The sequence below is a fragment of the Dromiciops gliroides genome, chromosome 4 (assembly GCF_019393635.1).
Source record: "Dromiciops gliroides isolate mDroGli1 chromosome 4, mDroGli1.pri, whole genome shotgun sequence".
NCBI lineage: Eukaryota > Metazoa > Chordata > Mammalia > Microbiotheria > Microbiotheriidae > Dromiciops > Dromiciops gliroides.
In genome coordinates, this window is record NC_057864.1 from 351,355,730 (window position 1) to 351,377,098 (window position 21,369).

Genomic DNA, 21,369 nt, shown 5'->3' on the forward strand with positions numbered 1-21,369 from the left:
GCTTTCACAATTAATTAACTAAAATTCTTCCCTGCAAGATCTGTTCTATTTAGAGGGCATTACCAAGTTTCTAGCCCAACATGACCTCTAGCAGATTTTCTAATTCTAGGGCAGAGTTAAGATTTCCTTAAAGTTATGGATCTATTTGAGGAATGGTCTAGGAATATTCTTTTGATGGTTGGACAGTTATTTACTCTGTAATTTGTCTCCAAGTCCTTCTATCAATTGGGCATAAAGTATTGTACAATGAAAAACGATATATCCTAAATACAGAAATCAAGAGTACTTAAGTAAATTAAAGAGATTTAACACAAAGTTAGTGTGGAAAAGTCATTTTCCTCCTGTGTTTGTTAGAATATAAAGTTAATCTTATTCAACTAAGAATGGACTTGTGCTGTTCTAAAATTAGGTATGCCTTTAGAAAAGAAACAGATTGTATAATTTACTTGACATGGATCAAAGATAACAATCTCGTAATACTTGTACCTTCTACTTTTATTTTTGAAAAATATGGAAGGAAAGGCAAAAAGGAAGACAGGTAGGTAGGCAAGAAGGAAGGAAATCAAGAAAGCATGAAGAGAAGAAGGAAATTCTCCCATGTCACTGCACATTCACAAAATGGCACATGGACATATATTCATTAGGAGACAGTAGCATTTACATTATCACCCAGTCCATGCTTTAGCACAAGCACATTAGAGTGGAATCTGGTGCAGTACACAGTGTGAGAAACAGGAGATGGTATAACTTTTAGAGTGTTTAAATGTTCTGACACTATGAAAGTGTTTGCAATGAGATCATAGGTTTGAAATAAATACCTTCTGACAAGCTGATGATTCAGAGTTAAGGAATAATTCTTAAATTTTCTTCCCTTCAATATACATTTATGGTCATTTATACTACAGGCCCTCCCCATCCCCATCCTGATGGCTTGGGTAAGCACACAAAAATGAAAATTTATTCTTCAGATGAGAAAACCTCATGATGATGAAGCCCTAGAAGCCCTGTGAAGCACTAGAAAAATACATGGGAACCCAAAGGATTAATTTTAAAACAGTTAAGAAAAACAGCTGAAGTGACCTCTTGCCACCAAATAAGCTTTGGGGCAAAAATCACTCAAGTAGGGCTCACAATTCCATTTTGTGTGTGACTTAGCCCTATTCCACATCTTTTTCTTTTCCCTTCTCATTCTAGGAAACAAACTGAATGAAAAGTACACCCTAAGATAGAAAATGGCAGCCCTTAAATGAGATGAAAATCCTGGAAAAGTTTAACTCAAGGCCAACATAACACAAAGCTGACAAAGAACAGTAATTGAATACTTTAGTCATTACCATGGAATGAGGAAGACAAATTCATAGAAAAAGAAAAAATTTCAGAAAAATCTAAATCAGACATGTGACAAGAAACACAAAAAATGATAGGCAAAAAAAGTCACATGATATTAGCAAAACACATACCCTAATGGCAGTAATTTCACTATAATACAACCCAAAGAATCAAGATGTAGGGAGCTAAAAATTAAAGTTCATTTGATTTTTCTTGCCCTCAGCCCACTTTAACAAGGGAACCAGGAGAGACCAACTGAGCAGAAAGCATCTGCTGGAATACAAGCCGTTTGTTAACAGAAATTAAGAACAAGGTGAATGAGTGATTTCTTATGAGCTGATGTCACTAGACTGACTTAAAATGACCACACAACTTTTTCAAATTGTGTAGAGGCACACAGGAGCTCAAAGTGAAAATCACAAAACCTGATGGAGTGTCTGGGATGAGTCCTGTCTTTTCTTCATTGGAAGCTTTGCTGTTAGTCACACCAACAAGGGAACCTATCACTGATACTCTGAATGTGATCTTTTGAAGAATGGTAGAACTCTACAATTTGGGGTTCTTCCTCATTTCTTCCTCCCAATCAAAATCTAATGTGTCATCATCATCATCATCGAGTTCTGTTAAGGTGAAGAGAGATCTTCCTGAAATGACAACTTTCTCTCCAGCCCCCGCCAACTGAAAAGTTTTCCTTTTGCCGAGGGCTACAGCTGGGCCCATAGGAGGGTGGCTCAGGCCTCCCTCACTAGAGTTTGCGTTGCCAGGAGTAGGTGGGGTCCCTGGTTTGGATTCAGAAGGGCTAGTAAAGGAGAAGCTTGCTAATTTAGCTAACGTACAAGCTCGAACCTTGCTTTTAGGATTGGATGAATCCTTTTTTTCTCTCTCACCAGCAAAGAGGCAATGGTCAGCCTGGTTTGCAACCCCAGATTTAGTGTGAGTGACCAGGCCAGACTCTCTTGCCTCATCTTTCTTTTGTGGCTGCTGTGCCACCTCCCTAGTCTCACTGGGCTTTAGCTCCATTAACTTTCTGTTCCCGGAAATGGACACTGGCTTTTCTGGACCCTTCCTGGGGCACCTTTCTTCTTCCTTTGTCTGTCCTTCATGTGTTCTATGGCTAGAAGTGCCAGGAAGTGTCACTGAAGCTTTACATGCATCAGGAAGAGCAGCATGATTGTTGTTTGCAGAAGAGTGGGTCAGCTTTGACTTATGTTTGAAGGTAAACTTGGCCAGCTTAGCCAATGGGGGACTTGGATCCTCATCACTCTCTTCGTCAGGGGCACCCTTTGTCCTCTCTACTTCGCCCTCCTCAGTTTTGTGTCTTTTTCTCATGGCAGATGCCAGACTTTCCTCTGAAGGATTCCTCTGTAGAGCATGGTTAGGGAAAGTTAAACCAGATTCTGAGTTTAACACTGCCCCAGTTACCCCAGCAGGAGGAAGAGGCAAAATAATCTGGGAGCGTGGTGCCTTTTCAGAGAACTCCTGGGATTTCTGCCGTCTCTTAGGGACATGCTGAGTAATCACCGAGTCAGACCTTTCGGGAGACACTGTTTCCTTAGTAACTGTTTCTGACTGCTTGGGGTTTTTTTTAGCAAAATGAAAAGGCCTCTTGAGCGTCAATAGAGCATCTGTATCGGCTGCTGCTGGAAGCTGGTCAGTTTCCACTTTGTTCCTTGCTCTCTTTCCCTTGCTGTGGGATTTGTTATTGGATGCCGTCGAAGCCACACTGTCCTCGGTCATTTTGGGAATAGGAGACACAGCCAAGCTGTTTTCAGAATCTATGTGTTCACTTGCCATGAAGTCAAACCAATTCAAGCTGGTGTCTCTGTTCTGTTTTGGTTTACGTGGGGGTTCTGTCCTTCTCTTTTCACTTGTCCCTTGGTGTAATGGGGATCTGAAGAGTGCACTGCTCTTGGTGTTTTCTCTAACAGAGGAGGTCTGTGCATTACAGTTGGCTTCTTGTTGTTCGGAAGGTTTGGGCTGGGATTTATGCTCTGGTTTTTCCATCCAATCATTTCCCAAAGACCCACAAGTGGTTTCTATTCCCATCTCTCCAGGCTGTGACAAGAGTGAATTTTGGTTCTTTAGCCTGGGAGGAAGAAAAATGGAGAGAAAATTCCTGAGGCTATAGAAAACTGCATAAAAAGGATTCATTTTGAAGTTTTAATTCCTCTTGCCCTGGAGGTAACCTCCTGGAGTCAGAGTCAGGTATGCTTCATAAAATAAACTGAGTGTTCATAGGACTGAAAGGCAAAAAGAAACCATAAAGGTAATCTAATCTTTTTTTTTTTTTTTTGTGAGGCAACTGGGGTTAAGTGACTTGCCCAGGGTCACACAGCTAGTAAGTGTTAAGTGTCTGAGGCCGGATTTGAACTCAGGTCCTCCTGAATCCAGGGCTGGTGCTCTATCCACTGCGCCACCTAGCTGCCCCTAAGGTCATCTAATCTAACCCATTAATTTTACAGATGAGGAAACAGGCTGAGAAAGATTAAATGAATTCCTCAATATCACACACAGATATTAAGAAAGAGAGCTAGGATGCAAACCTGGGTACCCTGATTCCAGATTCCATGCTCTGTCCATTATATCAGAAAGTGGCATTTTCCTGCTTTAATAATCTCACACAAACACACCCAGATTATAAAATTAATTTCTAGCTATCAGTATAGTATTAGTATAAATTTAGATGACATGACATGTTGGTAAAAGGGAGCAAGAACACCTAAATGGCCCAAAATTTTGAGTCACTTTGGGAGTCTCTGAGTCACTTAAGACTACCTGAGGGTCAGTGTCCTGCCACTTCTTCCAATCAGCATTTTAATAATAATAATAATAATAATAATAATAATAATAATGATAATGATAGCTAGCATTTATATAATGCCAAGTACAGTGTGATGTGCTTTATCAATATTAATCTCCATTAATCCTTACAATAGCCCTGGGAGATAGGGGCTATTATCATTCCCATTTTTTTTTCAGGGCAATGGGGGTTAAGTGACTTGCCCAGGGTCACACAGCTAGTAAGTGTCAAGTGTCTGAGGCTGGATTTGAACTCAGGTACTCCTGAATCCAGGGCCAGTGCTTTATCCACTGTGCCACCTAGCTGCCCCTATCATTCCCATTTTACAGATGAGGAAACTGAAGTAAATGGAGAATAAGTAACTTTCTCAGGGTCACACAGCTAGCAAGTGTGGATTTGAATTCTGGTCTTCCTGACACCAGGCCTAGCTCTCTATCCACTGGGCCAGAACAGTGAGATTGCAGGGAAGAGCATACACAATATTTGAATTTTAGATCTGGAAGGGGATCTCAGGGGTCACTGAGTTCAACCCCTTTGCATAAGAGGAGCCCGAGGCCTAGAAACATTAAGTGTCCCAGGCTGGGGAGAATCAGGGAGTCAGGTCTAAATTCTTTATCTAACTTTCCTTTCATTTGATCCCCGGCCTCAGAAAAAATACATTTCCCTGGCCAAAAGGTTACTTTGATTATGAAGTTTTCCCTGTTAAAAATGTCTTCAGTTAGGGGCAGCTAGATGGCGCAGTGGATAGAGCACCGGCCCTGGAGTCAGGAGTACCTGAGTTCAAATCCGGCCTCAGACACTTAACACTTACTAGCTGTGTGACCCTGGGCAAGTCACTTAACCCCAATTGCCTCACTAAAAAAAAAAACAAAAACAAAAAAAAATGTCTTCAGTTTACTCCTTTTTTTCTAAACAGAGGCTCTTACCATTCTCCCTTAAGAGATGAGTAAAATGGCCATTATTTGCCACACAGGCTTTTAAGCATTTGGGGATGAAAAGGCGCTATGTAAATATAAACTGTTTGATTATAATTATATAGATTCCCTAAGGAATAAAGAATTCTTTCCTAAGGGGAAAAGAGCCATCTGCTACCTGCATTTTCTCACTTTGTAAAACCAGATTATTTCCTGTTGGCATCTCCAAGCTGCGTTTGGTTTCTTTGCTCCGAGTGGCTATAGCAATGTGGCTTCCTTTCAATACAAATACACAGCAAAGAGGAAGGTTTGAATGCAGAATCATGTACTTCTATTTTCCCTTATTCTTTCCTTCCTCTGGGAAGGTCCTTCTGAAGTTGAAGTAAGAGGTGGGGTGGGTAGCACACACAGCTGGTGTCACACTACACAACATCCACTTTGAGCCTCACATTCTTCCCCCCTTTCCTTCCCCATACCTTCCTTAAACTATAGGCATAGGGAGTTCTCCTTCGTGATCAAGGAAGGAGCAGGCCTTCCAAAGGCAAAAGAGCAGACCTGCGAGAGCCTTAAAAGGATCTGTTACAGCAAAAAATAAACAACCCAAAGGAACAGATTTGATCTTAATGTGTTTCTCTTGATCAAGAAAAGGATCTCAGCTGGCCAAACAGAAAAAAAAGGCTATTTTTAATTTAAAGTTAAGGTTTACTGAAATTTGACTGGGTACATAAGTTATTAATTGTCTATGAGTAAGTATATCATGCTTAATATTGGAAAAGTTTAATATTAGAAAAGATAATTATGAAACAATTTCCAATCATTTTTGAGCTATAAAGATTTGAAACAAATATACGGGGTGGGCCAAAAGTAACAAGGGGGTCTGATGCTGTAATAACTTTTTGAAAATTATCTTTTCCTTATTTTTTGCCATTTACAAGGTTTTATTTTTTGTGTGTAACGTAATTTCAGTTCCTATATATACTGCAATATACTGGTATTTTAAATTAAAAACAAAAAATAAAGGAATCATTAAATATTCATGATTTTTGGCCCACTCTGTATTTTACTACTAAAACAGAAGTATTATTCCCCTTATGGTACTGCCCAATTTGGCCATTAAAGTATAGAAATTCAAGACATCTGAATGTGTGAGTATATTCTGGTAGGAGTATGGTATTGGGAGGAAGAAATAGAGTGGTTGGCATGGGCTAAGAGAGATATTATTGGACACATTACTATTTCTATTTTTTAAAAACTAACTGAATGAGTTACTTTGGGCATATAAGAAAACCATTTTCAGTTTCCTACCAATGCATTTGAAACAAATTTAATTTTCCTTATTGGAATCATAGAAAATTAATTAATTATCATTTGTTTAAAAATGTATCTTAGAAGAATGTTTTCCATAAATGCCAAGAATGCTTATATTTAGTATTTCTGCACATTGCCTGCTTGGGGTAAAAGAGTAATAATAGCAATTATAATTATTATCAGAATAATACTATCTATAGCAGATACATTATATCATTTGGCTTAACAACAACCCTGTGAAATGGTTGCCATTACTACTCCCATTTTACAGATGAGAAAACAGAGACTCAGAGAGGTCATACAGCTAATAATTACTTGAGGCAGATTTTGAACCCAGATCCTTTTTGGCTCCAGTTCAATACTCTTGTCTGATATGCCATGCTGTATCTCTAGTACAACCTGCCAAAATAGATTTCACTGGGTAAGGCTGGGAAGGGCTACTCCACTTTCCCCCTTTCTCCCACAACATCTTTCGTCTTTCCAGCAATACTCTTCCCTTCTTTATTTTCATTCCAATACCATCTTACCAGAACAAAAAAACCTAGCAAACAACATGAAGAAGACTTGCCAGGGGCAGCTAGGAGGTACAGTGGATAAAGCATTGGCCCTGGATTCAGAAGGACCTGAGTTCAAATCTGACCTCAGATACTTGACACTTATTAGCTGTGTGACCCTGGGCAAGTCACTTAACCCTCATTGCCCCATGCAAAAAAAAGAAGAAAAAAAAAACCACTTGCCATCCAATAAATTCTTGTGGGATGTGGGATTGGATTGGATTAGATTAGATTAACCAAGGTTTCCTGGCTCACCTGGCAGCCAGATAATGCTTCTAAATTGACTTGAACTCTGAATTTTGTGTTTCTTTTCTTTTCTTTTTTTGCAGGGCAATGAGAGTTAATTGACTTGTCCAGGGTCACACAACTAGTAAGTGTCTAGTGTCTGAGTCCAGATTTGAACTCAGGTCCTCCTGAATCCAGGGCCGGTGCTTTATCCACTGCACCACCTAGCTGCCCCAAATTTTGTGTTTCTTAATGGGACATTACAATAGAAATAGAGAATTAATTTTTCAGCAAATCAGAGAATTAATTATTCAGCAAACTATAGCATACTGTACTATGTAAAATTTACAGGCTTTTTTCCATTTAATATGCTAATTCCTACTACAGTCATTGTCAGATTATTATTATTTTTTAAGTCTTCACTGGCTTTTCTTTTCTCACCTGTCAAGCCTTCTTAGTTCTTCACTCAGAAGATTCTGAAGCTCCAGCTTTTCCAGAATCATTTCACACTGCATTTGGTACTGCTCCAGGGGGTTTTCAGGAAAGGATGTATGGAGCGCATTCACACCTCCCAGAAGAGCACCTCCCTAGAAGGGCCAAAAAATAAGGAGAGACACCTCAGAAAAGTCAAGATGTTAACAAAATGCCACCCATTTCTCCAGATGAGCTCCCCTGTCAACACAAGGGTTTTAGCAATCCTGGTAAAGCCCCATTAGAGATTCCAGGGCCTGAATCAGACAGTAATGATGCCAAGGGCTACCCATTTAGGCTAAATCTTTCCTTCAAATCTCCTGTCCCACATCTTCTCTGGGGATATAGCATTATCCTTCTGATAAGACTCTGGGGATCCCTGAGCTAAAGAAGATGGAGCTGTTATCCTAGTGGAACCATACCCTGTAGGGCTTGTAGGCTTCTGCTGAGACAGAGGACCTGCTATTTGAGAAGATGCTCAGAAAGTGCTGAGCCTCTCAGATAAAAAGTGGCACTTGGCACTAGCCTGACATCTCAACCTGCTCTTTTGTGAGAAATCTTGGCAACTGCTTCTGACCTTGAACTAGTCCATGGCTTACCACCTCTCTTCAAAGTCTGAAGCAATTTGATGAACACCAAGAGTATCACTGGCTATTCCCTACTACCTACCCCTTCCTACCTTCCCTACTCCTACCCCACTGGAGATTACTACTCTGGGGTATGGAGTTCCTACTTCTTCCCTGTTTTCACCTCTTCTAGCCCCTGATCTCAGCTCAGATTTCCTGATATCAATATCCAAATCACCTAGATCAAACACCTGCCCAGCCCCATTTTAATATGCTAGTCTAGATAATAACACCAACCCAAATAGCTAGTTTTCTTCTTTCATATCCACTCAGAAACCTCAGGGATCCAACCTCACCCTGGGGGGAAAGTATCCTAAGGGTACACTGATTCTAGCTCCTCTCATGTGAATGGGGAAATTTCCCCTCCCTATCTAATTAGGTGAAAGGTAAAAAAAATTTAAAACATTATGACAACTGTTTTAAGCTAATAAAGACCCCTTAATTTTTAGAAAATAAAAAAAATTACTCTTAAAGAAAACATTAACATTATTGTTGTTCTATTTGGTAAATAAAAAACTTAAAAACATTAATTTCACTTTACTGTGAAATTTTGTCATGTTTCACAATTACTATAAAATATAAGTAGGAAGTTGCCTGGGTTCGAGAAAGTATTTTAATTAGCAGAGGGAAATCTACCCAAATGAACTATTCTCTAAGCATAAATTTTTACATATTAATAAACTATATCTGAGTTATTTTGATTAAAACTCAGAATTCAACAAAATGCAGCACCCATTTACATTCAAGACATTAGAAAAAATAATAGTAAATAGACCTGTCCTTAATATAGTAAATAGTGTCTATCTAAAACCAAGAAGTATCATTATACAAAATGGAGATCTTTTCAATAAGATTGGGGTAAAACAAAGATGTTCATTATCAACATTGCTGTTTGATAGAGTGCTAGAAATGCTAGCTATATAGCAATAGGTAAAAAAGAAATAAAACTATAGCTTTTTAAAAAATGTAATAGTTTATGTACAAAATCCTGAGTTAGCTAAAAATTAAATGAAACAATCACTTCAGCAAAATTGCAAGATATAAAATAAATTCAAATAAACCATCAGTATTTCTTTTTAAATTATTTATTTTTACCATTCATTTTTCAAAATTTTGAGTTCCAAATTCTCTCCCTCCTTTCAGCCCCTCTAATACCCACTGAAAAGGCAAGATATATGAAACCATTATACATATGAAGTCATCCAAAGCATATTTCTATATTAGCCATGTTGAAAAAAAAAAGGCCAAAAAAATTAAAGAAAATAAAAAACAATATGCTTTAGTTGGCACTCAGAGTTCATCAGCTCTCTCTGTAGAGGTAAGATAGCATTTTTCTTTTTCTTTTCTTTTCTTTTCTTTTTTTTTTTTTAGGCAATTGGGGTTAAGTGACTAGCCCAGGGTCACACAGCTAGTAAGTGTTAAGTGTCTGAGGCCAGATTTGAACTCAGGTCCTCCTGACTCCAGGGCTGGTGCTCTATCCACTGTGCCACCTAGCTGCCCCGATAGCATTTTTCATCACAAGTTCTTTGGAATTATTTTGGATCACTGTATTGATCAGACTAGCTAAGTCTTTCAGAGTTGATCATTATTACAATATTGCTATTACTGTGTACAATGTTTTTTGGTTCTGCTCACTTCACTTTGCATCAGTTCATATAAGTCTTCCCAGGTTTTTCTGAAACCATCCCCTTCATCATTTCTTATAGCACAATAGTATACCATCCCAATTATATACCATAATTTGTTCAGTCATCCCCAATTGATGGTCATCTCCTCAATTTCCAATCCTTTGCCACCACAAAAGGAGCTGCTATAAATATTTTTTGTACAAATAGGTCCTTTCCCATTTATCTTTTATTTTTTTGGGATACAGACCTAGTAGTTGTTATTGCTGGGTCAAAAGGTTTGCACAGTTTTATGGCCCTTTGGGCATAGTTCCAAATTGTTCACCAGAATGGTTAGACTAATTCATAACTCTACCAACAGTACATCAGTGTCCCTGTTCTTCCACATCTCCTCCAGCATTTGTACTTTTCTTTTTCTGTTATGTTAGCCAATCTGATAGGTGCAGGGTGGTAGCTCAGAGTTGTTTTAATGTACATTTTGCTAATTATTAGTTATTTAGACATTATTTCATGACTATTAATAGCTTTGATTTCTTCTGAACACTGCCTATTTATATTCTTTGACCATTTATTCGCTGAGGAATGGCATTTATTTTTATAAATTTGGCTCAGTTCCCTATATATTTGGGAAATGAGACCTTTAAAGGAGAAACTTGCTATAAATTCCTCCCAGTTTCCATCTTTTTTTCCCCCCCCTAATTTTGGCTGCACTGGCTTTGTTTGTATAAACCCTTTTTAATTTCATGTAATAAAAATTATCAATTTTTACTTCCTCTGATCCTCTATACCTCTTGTTTGGTCATAAACGCTCCCATATCCATACATCTGACAGGTAAAATTTTCCATGCTCCCTTAATTTGCTTATGATATCATCCTTTATGTTTAAATCTTGTACCTATCTTGACCTTATCTTATTATACAGTGTGAGATACTGGTCTATGCCTAATTTCTGTCAGACTGCTTTCCAGTTTTCCTAGCAGGTTTTTTTCTTTTTTAGTCAAGTAGTGGGTCCTCAAATCATGAATCTTTGGATTTATAAAACACTAGATGACTATGGTCATTTACTACTCTATATTGTATACATAATTTATTCCACTGATCAACCATTCTATTTCTTGGTTGTACCAGACTGTTTTGATGATTACCAATTTGTAATATAGTTTGAAGTATGGTATTGCTAAGCTGCCTTCCTTCATATTTTTTTCACTGATTCCCTTTATATTCTTGACCTTTTGTTCTTCCAAATGAATGTTATTATTTATTCTAGCTCTATAAAATAATTCTTTGGTAGTTTGATTGTTATGGCACTGAATAAGCAAATTAATTTAGGAAGAACTGTCATTTTTGTGATGTTGGCTGAGTCTACCCATCAGCAATTAATATTTCTCCAATTTTTTAGATCTATCTTTATTTTTGTGAAAAATATTTTGTGATTGTATTAATATAATTCCTGGGTATGTCTTGGCAGTAAACTTCCAAGTATTTTATAGTGTCTGCAATTAATTTAAATGGAATTTCTTTCTTTTAAAAAAATCTCTTGCTAGGTTTTGTTAGTAATATATATATATATATATATATATATATATAAATGCTGAAATCATTGACATTTCTATGTATTATCATCAAAATCTAGCAAAAAAAGAGTTAGAAAGAAAAATTCCATTTAAAATAACTATAAAATGTATAAAATGCTTGAGAGTATATATACCAAGATACACAAAGAAGGTATATGAATACATCTACAAGACATTCTTTATGGAAAGATAGACCCAAATAATTGAAGAAATAGTCATTGCTGGGCCAATATAATAAAAGTGATAATACTATTCGTTCTTTTTAAAATAATAAACATTTTTATCTATAGTTTTGAGTTCTCTCCTTCCCTCCCTTTCTTCTTCCCTCTCTGAGGTGGTAAGCAATCAGATATGTGTAATTATGTAAAACAGACAATACTATTTGAATTAATCTGCTTACTCAGTGCTATACCAAAGCACTAAAGTATTACTTTACAGAACAAGAAAAAAAATAACAAAATTCTCCTGGAGGGACAAAAGTTAAGATACTCAATTGGAATAATGGGAAGTCCTAGCAGGACTAGATATCAAACTACGATAAAGCAGCACTTAGTAGCCTAGTGTTTAATAAACTCAAAGACCCCAGCTACTGGCTAAGGATTCACCCAGTATTCAGCAGAATACTGGAAGAACAGAAATTAGGTATATGCCAATACCTTGTATCATATACCAAAATAAGTTCCAAATGGATGCATAACTTCAATATAAAAGTTCATATATATAAATTACAGGAGAAAGGATTTGTCTTTCCAATCTATGGACACGACTAAACATGCAACAGAGAGGATCACAAAAGGTAAAAAGGACAACTTTGATTACATAAAATTTAAAAGTTTTTACATAAAACAAATCCAACGTAGTTAAGATTTATAAAGGAAACAGTTGATTGTAGAGCAAAAGTTTCTCTGATAAAGGTCTCAATTCTAAGACATATAAAGAACTTATTAAAATTTATAAGAAAAAGAGCCATTCTCCAATTAATAAATTATCAAAGGATTTAAACAGACAATTCTCATGGCAAGAAACCTAAGCTATCAACAGACATGAATAAAAGAGTGCTTCAAATCACTAATAATTAGATAAATGCACATTAAACCATCTCTTGGGTTCTACCTCATGCCCATTAGGTTGGTAAAGTTGACAAAAAAGAAAATGACAAATGCTGGAAGGGATTCAAGAAAACAGGCATATCAATGAATTGATCCAACTACTGTGGAAAACAATGTGGAACTATGCCTCAAAATCTAATTATCCTTTTGATTCAGCAATTCAACTAATTGGCCTATGCCCCCAAAGAGATGAAAGAATTGAAATATATTTGTACAAAAACATTTATCACTTCAATTATTGTTAGGCAGGTCATTTCCAAGTTTCTAAGATTATATATAATGCTGAATAAAAATCTTTCCATAGATAGCTTTTAAAAAAATTTGTTCTTGAAAACAGTTTCAGAGCATATTTTCAAAAATGGAATTATAGGCTAAAGGGCATGATTATTTAAAAAAATTTAATATGCACTTTTAGATTCCTTTCTAGAAAGGTTCTTCAGGTTTGCAATTCTACTAGCAATGGATAAGTTTACCTCTTTCCTCCTCAACCTCATTTTCACCAGTTTTTACGTATTTAATATTACTTTTTTCCATTGGATAGGTGTAAAGTGGTACCATAAAGTTTTTTTCATTTATTTTCTATTTTGTTATTAGTAAGTTTTCATTTATTTATTTATTTATTTATTTATTTTTAGTGAGGCAATTGGGGTTAAGTGACTTGCCCAGGGTCACACAGCTAGTAAGTGTTAAGCGTCTGAGGCCAAATTTGAACTCAGGTACTCCTGACTCCAGGGCCAGAGCTCTATCCACTACACCATCTAGCCGCCCCGGTTATTAGTAAGTTTAACATATTAAAGTGATTATTAATAATTTCTATTTCTTCTTTTGAAAGTTGTTCATATCTCTTGACCCTTTTCTAATTCAATGGCATTTTCTCAGTCCTCATCTTTTTTGAGCCTCTGTGTAGCTTTTCAAACTGCTGATTACACTTAGAGAATCTTTTGCTTTGGCTTCTATGATACTGCTTTCTCTTAGTTCTCCTCCTACCCATCTGACCATTCCTTCTTATTCTCCATTACTAGAATATCATTCATTTCCTATTCCCCTGGAGTGGGTGGTAGTCCCCACTCACTCATCTTCAATTCATCCTCTACACATCTTTCAAAATAACTTTTCTAAAGCACTGTTATGATCATGTCTCTCTTAGACACAAAAACATCAGAGGCCTACAGTATAAAATGCATACCACTCAATCTGATACTTAAGACTTCACAATATTGGTCCTACCTACTTCTTTTTTTTTTTTTTGGGTGAGGTAATTGGGGTTAAATGACTTGGCCAGGATCACACAGCTAGTGCCAAGTGTCTGTACCTACTTCTTTAGTCTTCTTTCTTTTTTGTTTTTTGTGGGGCCATGAGGGTTAAGTGACTTGCCCAGGGTCACACAGCTAGTAAGTGTCAAGTGTTTGAGGCCACATTTGAACTCAGGTCCTCCTGAATCCAGGGCCAGTGCTTTATCCATTGTGCCACCTAGTTGCCCCATATTTCTTTTGACTGCTACATTTCACCCAATGTGGGCAATTAGTCATTCCCCAAATGCAATGTATCATTTCTTTTCTCCATGCATTTGCACAAGCTTTTACACTTTTTTCTGGAACATGTTCCCCCTAGATTTCTGCCTCTCAGAAATTTTAACTTCCCTCAAGGCTCCACTCAGGTACCATTTCTTCTGGGATGCTTTCACTGACCCCACAGTACTGCTATCCCCTGCCTCAATTTTTTTGGTTCCATATACTTTTTGGCATAAAGTTATACTCCTTTGATAGAATATAAATTCTTTGAAAACAGAGACTGTTTTTTGGTCTTCTATTCTTGATTCCTTCCACCTAGTAAATCAATCACATAGTAGTTGTGTGATTAATAAACATTTACTGAATTGAATTATACATGAAGAAATGGTTCTAAAAACCCTTATGTTGAAAGCTAACAAGTTCGAAGTAAAAAGAAATCTTGACTACTTAGACACTTAGTCATGAATTATTATTTATCTAATAGTCAAAAACATGAACCGTGAAGGATAGACAGAGGAACAAAGTTTAAATAATCTGAAGCAAATAGACAATTAAAAAAATGCAAGAAATATTAATGGAAAAAGTCAGAGAGGCTGAAATACAATATAAACTAAATTAGACAAACATTTACTAAGTTCCTACTAAATAAAAGACACTATACTAAACTCTAAAATAGATACAAAGATGAGCAAAATATTAGCCTCAAACTTACAATTTAGTAATATAATTTTGAAAAATTTACATGAGTATATCACACCAAAGCCTTACATGTTTGTCAAATTTCTTTCAAGTTTTAGATCTTTGGACTTAAGATAGTTTATTTGGTTATAGTAAACTGTTTTTTTCCCCCACCTAAGTGTTTACAATTAATATCTGAGCATCAACACTTACCTGCATTGAGGATTCCATCACTGACACAACTGTAATAGCATCTACCAGAGTAACTGTATCTCTGAACATCAGCCGGGCATGAGCTAGGAAAATAATAAGTCATTCAGAGTCACCAGGATACAAGTCATTTGCTTTACATGAATGAGTAGTAGGGATGATAAATGCAATTCTTCTTTTGGCCCAGGAAAAAATTTATCTTATGAATGAACTTGTAATGACAAATTAATTTCCCAATAACCAGCATAAAAGAGCTAAATTTAAATAGCTTTACAGATGGTTTCTATAATAATTGAAGTAATATATTCCACCTACTTTACCCACAGATATTTGGTATACTTTGATATAGTACTTTGAGCTTTTTCAAAGAAATCGGTTGTATGAATATAAATTCAACACTACAAACTATTTTTAATCCTGCCTTTTGATCTGTTATAACAGTGTATCAATATGTGACTAACCACACTCATATTTCTCATTAACAGAGGAGAAACCTCAGAAAACTAAGTTCAGAAGGGACAAAGGTATAGGTTGTTTACTTGCCTTCTTCCCCCTGCCCCTTTAAAAATTTATTTCTAATTTATGGACTAAAACAAGCATTTCTATAACATAGTACAATAAAAAAGATAATTGTACATAAAACTGAAAATCTATTCACAGCTTGCTATTCTTTTCAAATATACAACAAAATTATCATGTAATTTTTTTTCTTTTTTTCTACTCCCCCTGCCCCTCCCACCCATTGGCTACCATTAGACACAAATAGGTGTGTGTATATGTAATTCTATACATACTTCTATTTATCAGTTCTTTCTCTAGATGCAGATAGTGTCTTTCTTCATATGTTCTTTATAGTTAATTTGAGCATTCATAATAGACAAAATAACTTATTTGCTCAAAGTTGTTCTTAAAATAGTATTGCTGTTACTGTACACAGTGTTCTCTTGGTTCTGCTTATTTTACTATTCATTATTTTGTGCAAGTCTTTCCATGTTTTTCTAAAATCAGTGAGTTCATCATTTCTTATAGCAAAGTAGAATTTCATATACCACAACTTGTTCAGCCATTCCTCAACTGATGGGCATCCCTCCAATTTCTAGTTCTTTGCCACCGCAAAAAGAGCTGCTATAAACATTTTAGAACATATAGGTTCTTTTCCTTTTTCTCTAATCATCTTTGGAAATAGTACAAGTAGTGGTATTGCTGGGTCAAAGGGTAGAGGTAGTTTAATAACTCTTTGGGCATAATTCCAGATTATTTTCCAAAATGGTTGGATCATTTTACAATTCCACCAAGAATGATTTAGTGTCCCAATTTTTCCACTTCCTCTCCAACATAATCTGGCAGGTGTAAAAGGTTGTTTTAATCTGTATTTCTCTAATCAATAGTGATTTAGAGCATTTATAATATAACTATAAGTTGTTTTTATTTCTTCAATGGAAAACTGCCTGTTTATATCCTTCGATTACTTACCAATTGAGGAATGACTTGTATTCTTATAGATCTGAACAAGGTTCTTTATATATTTTTGATATAAGACCTTTGTCTGAGAAACTGTCTATAAAAATTTCCCCCCAGTTTTGTTTATCTTCTAATCTTGGTTATATTTGTTTTATTTGTACAAAACCTTTTTAATTTAATGTAACTGAAATCATCTATCTTACACTTAACTTTGCTCTCTGTCTCTTGTTTATTCATAAATGGTTCACTTATCCAAAAATCTGATAAATAGTATGTTCCATGTTCTTCTAATTTTCTTGTAAAATCTCTTTTATATCTAGGTTGTGTATCAATTTTTACCTTATCTTGGTAAATGGTGTGAGATATTAGTCCATGCCCAGTTTCTGCCATACTGCTTTCTAGTTTTCCCAACAATTTTTACCAAATAATGAATTTTTATCCCCAAATCTCAAGTCTTTATACTCTTCAAATATAAGGTTGTTATGTTTATTTGCTGCTGTAAATTATATATATACTCTATTCCATTGACTCTATTCCATTGATCTACCTTTCTATTTCTTAGCCAGTACCAGATAGCTTTTGCCTTCTTTCCCAAATGATTCTCTATGGATAGGTCCAAGTTGGGCTAGAAAAGGGATTGTTAACATCCCAAAGGTTTCAGGGGTCCATAAACTTGAATGGGGAAAAAATTACATCTTTATTTTCACTAACCTTCAACTGAAATTAAACATTTCCACCATCATGAGCTTAGGCACTAACATTGAGGGTGACTGGGAAAGACTTCTTGCACAAATTGGGATTTTAGTTGAGATTTAAAGGAAGCCAGGAGGTGTAGATGAAGAGGAGAATTCCAGGCATGGGGGACAGTCAATAAAAATTCAGAGTCGGGAAATGAAGTGTCTTGTTCAAGGAACAGCAAGGAGAACAGTGTCACTGGATCAGAAAGGAGGTGATTAAAGTATTAGAAAACTGGAAATGTAGGAAGGGGCTGGAAGGTTATGAAGACCTTTAAAAGACAGAGGATTTTCTATTTAATTGTGGAGATGATGGTGAGCCACTAGAGTTTATGGAATGGCAGGGAGGATGACATGGCCACACCTGCCCTTTAGGAAAATCACTTTGCAGCTGAATGGAGAATGGACTGAAATGGGGAGGCATGGAGACCAACCAGAAGACTATTGCAATAGTATAAGAGTGAGGTAATAAAGGCATGTATCAGGGTGATAGCAGTGTTAGAGGAGAGAAGGAGTATAAAAGAGAGGTTGAGACGGAGAATAAATAGGACTTGAGGGCCTGGATAGGTGGAGAGTACTCTTGATGATGATGGTACTCTTTTTTCTTTTATTTTTTTGGTGAGGCAATTGGGGTTAAGTGACCTGCCCAGGGTCACACAGCTAGTAAGTGTCAAGGATCTGAGGCTGGATTTGAACTCAGGTCCTCCTGACTCCAGGGCCAGTGCTCTATCCACTGTACCACCTAGCTGCCCTGATGCTACTCTTATTAGTAAAAAGTGAGGAAGAGGAGAGGGTTTGGGGGGAAAAGATAGTGAATTCAGTTTTAGACATATTGAATTTAAGATATCTAAGGGACATCCAATTTGAGATATTCAATAGACAGCTGGAGACAGGAGTGTAGAGAACAGCAGAAAGATTAGGGTTAGAGAAATAGATATGAGAATCATGTGCATAAAGAGGATGATTGAAGCTATGGGAATTGATGAGATCATCAAGCAAAACAGCATAGAAGAAGAAATCCCAGGACTGAGCCTTAGGGTATAGCCATAGTTATCAGGTCTGAACTAAATGAAGATCCAAAGAGTAGTGTCATGAAAACTTAGAGGGAAGAGAGAATCAAGGGGAAGAAAGCGATCGAAAGTGTTAAAAGGTACAGAAAGGTTAAGAAGGGTGAGGACTGAGAAAAGGCCATTAGATTTGACAATTAAGAAATCATTAGTAATTTTGAAGAGAGCAGTTTCAGTTGAACGGTGGAGTCAGAAGCAAGACTGCAGAGTGTTGGGAGGGGAAGTGGAGATACCTATTATAGAAGTAGGCCTTCTCAAGGAGTTTGGCCACAACAAGAAGGAGAGATATAGGGCAATGGCCAGCAAGGATGGAAAGATCAAGTGAGGGTTTTTTTAAGGACGGGAGAGACACAAACATATTTATATGGAGAAGGGAAGTAGTCAGTAGATGGAGGGAGTGTCCTTTCAAGAAGCTCTTCTAAGATTCCTTCTAGGGCCACATGTGTTTTTTCTTTATTTGTTTATGGACTCCTCTGAATCCTTTAGCATTGGCTCTGGAGTCAAGAGGACCCAAGTTCAAATCTCACCCCCAGATACTTACTAGCTGTGTGACCCTGGGCAAGTTATTTAACCCCAACTGCCTTAAACATTTGGGGCCATCTCCGGTCATCCTGATGTATATCTTGCCACAGGCTCTGAAGGAGAGAGTGAGGTTGGTGACCTTGCACAGCCCTCCCTCACTTAAATCCAGTTCAGTGCAAGTCATGACATCACCCCCATGTCATAGTCCTCTTTAAGAATAAAGGACAGGGGCAGCTAGATGGCGCAGTGGATAGAGCACTGGCCCTGGAGTCAGGAGTACCTGAGTTCAAATCCGGCCTCGGACACTTGACATTTACTAGCTGTGTGACCCTGGGCAATATTCAAGTCAGGCACCTACCTTTCCTAAGAGGATATCAAATTTGCCTTTTGCGTGTCTGCTAGATAAGGCATATAGATTCCTTCTTAAGCAATAATACATAATGCCACCATGTGACCTATGACCAACCACTCCCCCCTCAATACTTTGGCTCACACAGATTCAAAATTACCATTTTATTTTTTAAAATTCATTTCTCTCATCTGAAGCTTATTCCAGGAAAATCTCCAAATATAGCAAATGTCTACGTTTTCACAACTGTGAGTGACAGAGTACCCAGCTCACATAAGTTGCTCAGGGTAATGAGTGTTTATGGGTAGAGGACAACTTTTATCCCACTCCATAGAAAATCCAGGAGATGTTTGTCCTTTATTCTTTTTTTTTTGTAAGGCAGTTGGGGTTAAGTGACTTGCCCAGGGTCACACAGCTAGTAAGTGTCAAGTGTCTGAGGCCGGATTTGAACTCAGGTCCTCCTGAATCCAGGGCTGGTGCTTTATCCACTGTGCCACCTAGCTGCCCCTCTGGTGTTCTTTTCATTACACTACTCAGTTGACAGCCGATCAATTACTTTGACTGGGAAAAAACGTCAAGATTCCCTGAAGAACTGGGTCTACCAGGATGAGATAAATATATGAGGTATATGACTTTACTACCATAAAATTAGTTAAGGATTTAACAAAGAACTGTTACTTTAAGATATAGCTTCTCTTCTCTAAATCATCAATAAGTTATAAGGTTTGTAATCTTGTTTTCTATGGGAAACCTCTGACTTTAAAAATAATGTACCATTTTAGAGGCTCCTGAGTTACTGTCCTCTAAGACCTTTCTTTTTCCTGTTTTTGTTTGTCTTTCATTCCCAAAGAGGACCAATGACATCACAAAAGTGATGTCTAGACTTGCTCATGAATTGGATTTAAGTGAGGCAGAGATATACAAAGTGGTCAGCCTCTCTCTCCTCCAATCACTGAAGTCCAGTGTCAAGACAAAAGTCAAGACCACTGTCAATGGCCTGGGATGCAGGGATGGATGACCTTGTCCTTTTTAAATTCAGGTCTTTCCCAGGCGTGTTTGTTTGAGGCGATGTCCATTCTATGACCAAGGGCTAGGTCAGAAAATGAGACTAAAGATGGCTTAATTTACCATGACAAAATATAAGTCTGGGAGGGAAATAGGGACAAAGAAGGGCAATGATACCCATGTAAGTCATTCTCCTGTCCATGTCTTATTTTCCATGAACAAACTGGTTCTGGACATTTCAGTAGATTGCATTTTGATATTTAGTTTGGATAGGGCTGGTTGGGAGAAACTGTAGTGGTCCCTTTGGTTAGTCAGAATGCAGCATGGGTATAGTTTGGGAAAGGGACTAGGACTATGATTTCATTGATATAGCAAAATCCTAGGTGAGGAAAAACCCTCTACAAATGTTTATTGGCACCTTCTCTGCAACTGGTAGTGTTAACAGTGTTTGGCATGAAATAAGCACTTGATAAAATACCTCTTGACTTGACTAGAGAGTCCTCTAGAGAACTGAGAAGTTAGGTGACTTGTCCTGAGCCACACAGTCAGTTTGTGTCAGAAACATGATTTGAACCCAGGTCTTTCTGATTTAAAGGATGGCTCTCTGTCTATTGCCACATATCCTTAAAACTATTAAAGCTTAAAACTGCAACAAGACTTTTGGGACACCCTGTGCTATTAAAAACATCCTCAGGTTTTGGATTGAATACATCAGGGATGATAAATATATCCACAAGCAGCTAGGTGGCATAGTAAATAGAGCACCAGCCCTAGAGTCAGGAGAACCTGAATTCAAATCTAGCCTCAGATTTGTACTAGCTGTGTGACGCTGGGCAAGTCACTTAACCTCCCCCCACCCCCCAAAGGACCAAATGGTATACAACTTTGGTTAAATGACTTTAAATGTGAAGCCAAAAAGAACAATAAGAATTGGGTCATGTTTTACACTTGTGCATAAAACAAACTCACCAATATAATACTTTAGGTGTCTTAATGATAGGGTAAAGTATAGTATTCTCAGCAATGATCGGCCTCAGAAGTACTTTGATTTCCTGTCACTTCTTGGTTTGCTCGTATATAGTTAGGAGATTTTTCTTAATGGCATGTCAGTAGTGTGAGAGGTGAACTGATAGAAGAGACTACCTAGCATTGTGGAAGGGCCCTAGACTTAGAGTAAGGGACCTGGGTTCTAATCCTGGTTTTGCCACTATCTCTATATCACCTTGAGCAGGTCCCTTCTCTCTGGCTTCTGTTTCTTTCCCTTTACAATGAGGTGATTGGACTAAATGACTTCTGA

General features: G+C 37.2%; 1 protein-coding gene across 1 annotated transcript in view; it reads right to left on the reverse strand.

The window, feature by feature from the left end:
- Nucleotides 1–517: 517 nt before the first annotated feature.
- Nucleotides 518–21,369, reverse strand: part of MCM9 (minichromosome maintenance 9 homologous recombination repair factor) — a 150,998-nt gene continuing 130,146 nt past the window's right edge. Inside the window, 3 exon segments of the mRNA XM_043962330.1 lie at nucleotides 518–3,415; nucleotides 7,572–7,717; nucleotides 14,938–15,020. Of these exon segments, the coding sequence (XP_043818265.1) occupies nucleotides 1,876–3,415; nucleotides 7,572–7,717; nucleotides 14,938–15,020 (1,769 nt within the window). The 3' untranslated portion in view covers nucleotides 518–1,875.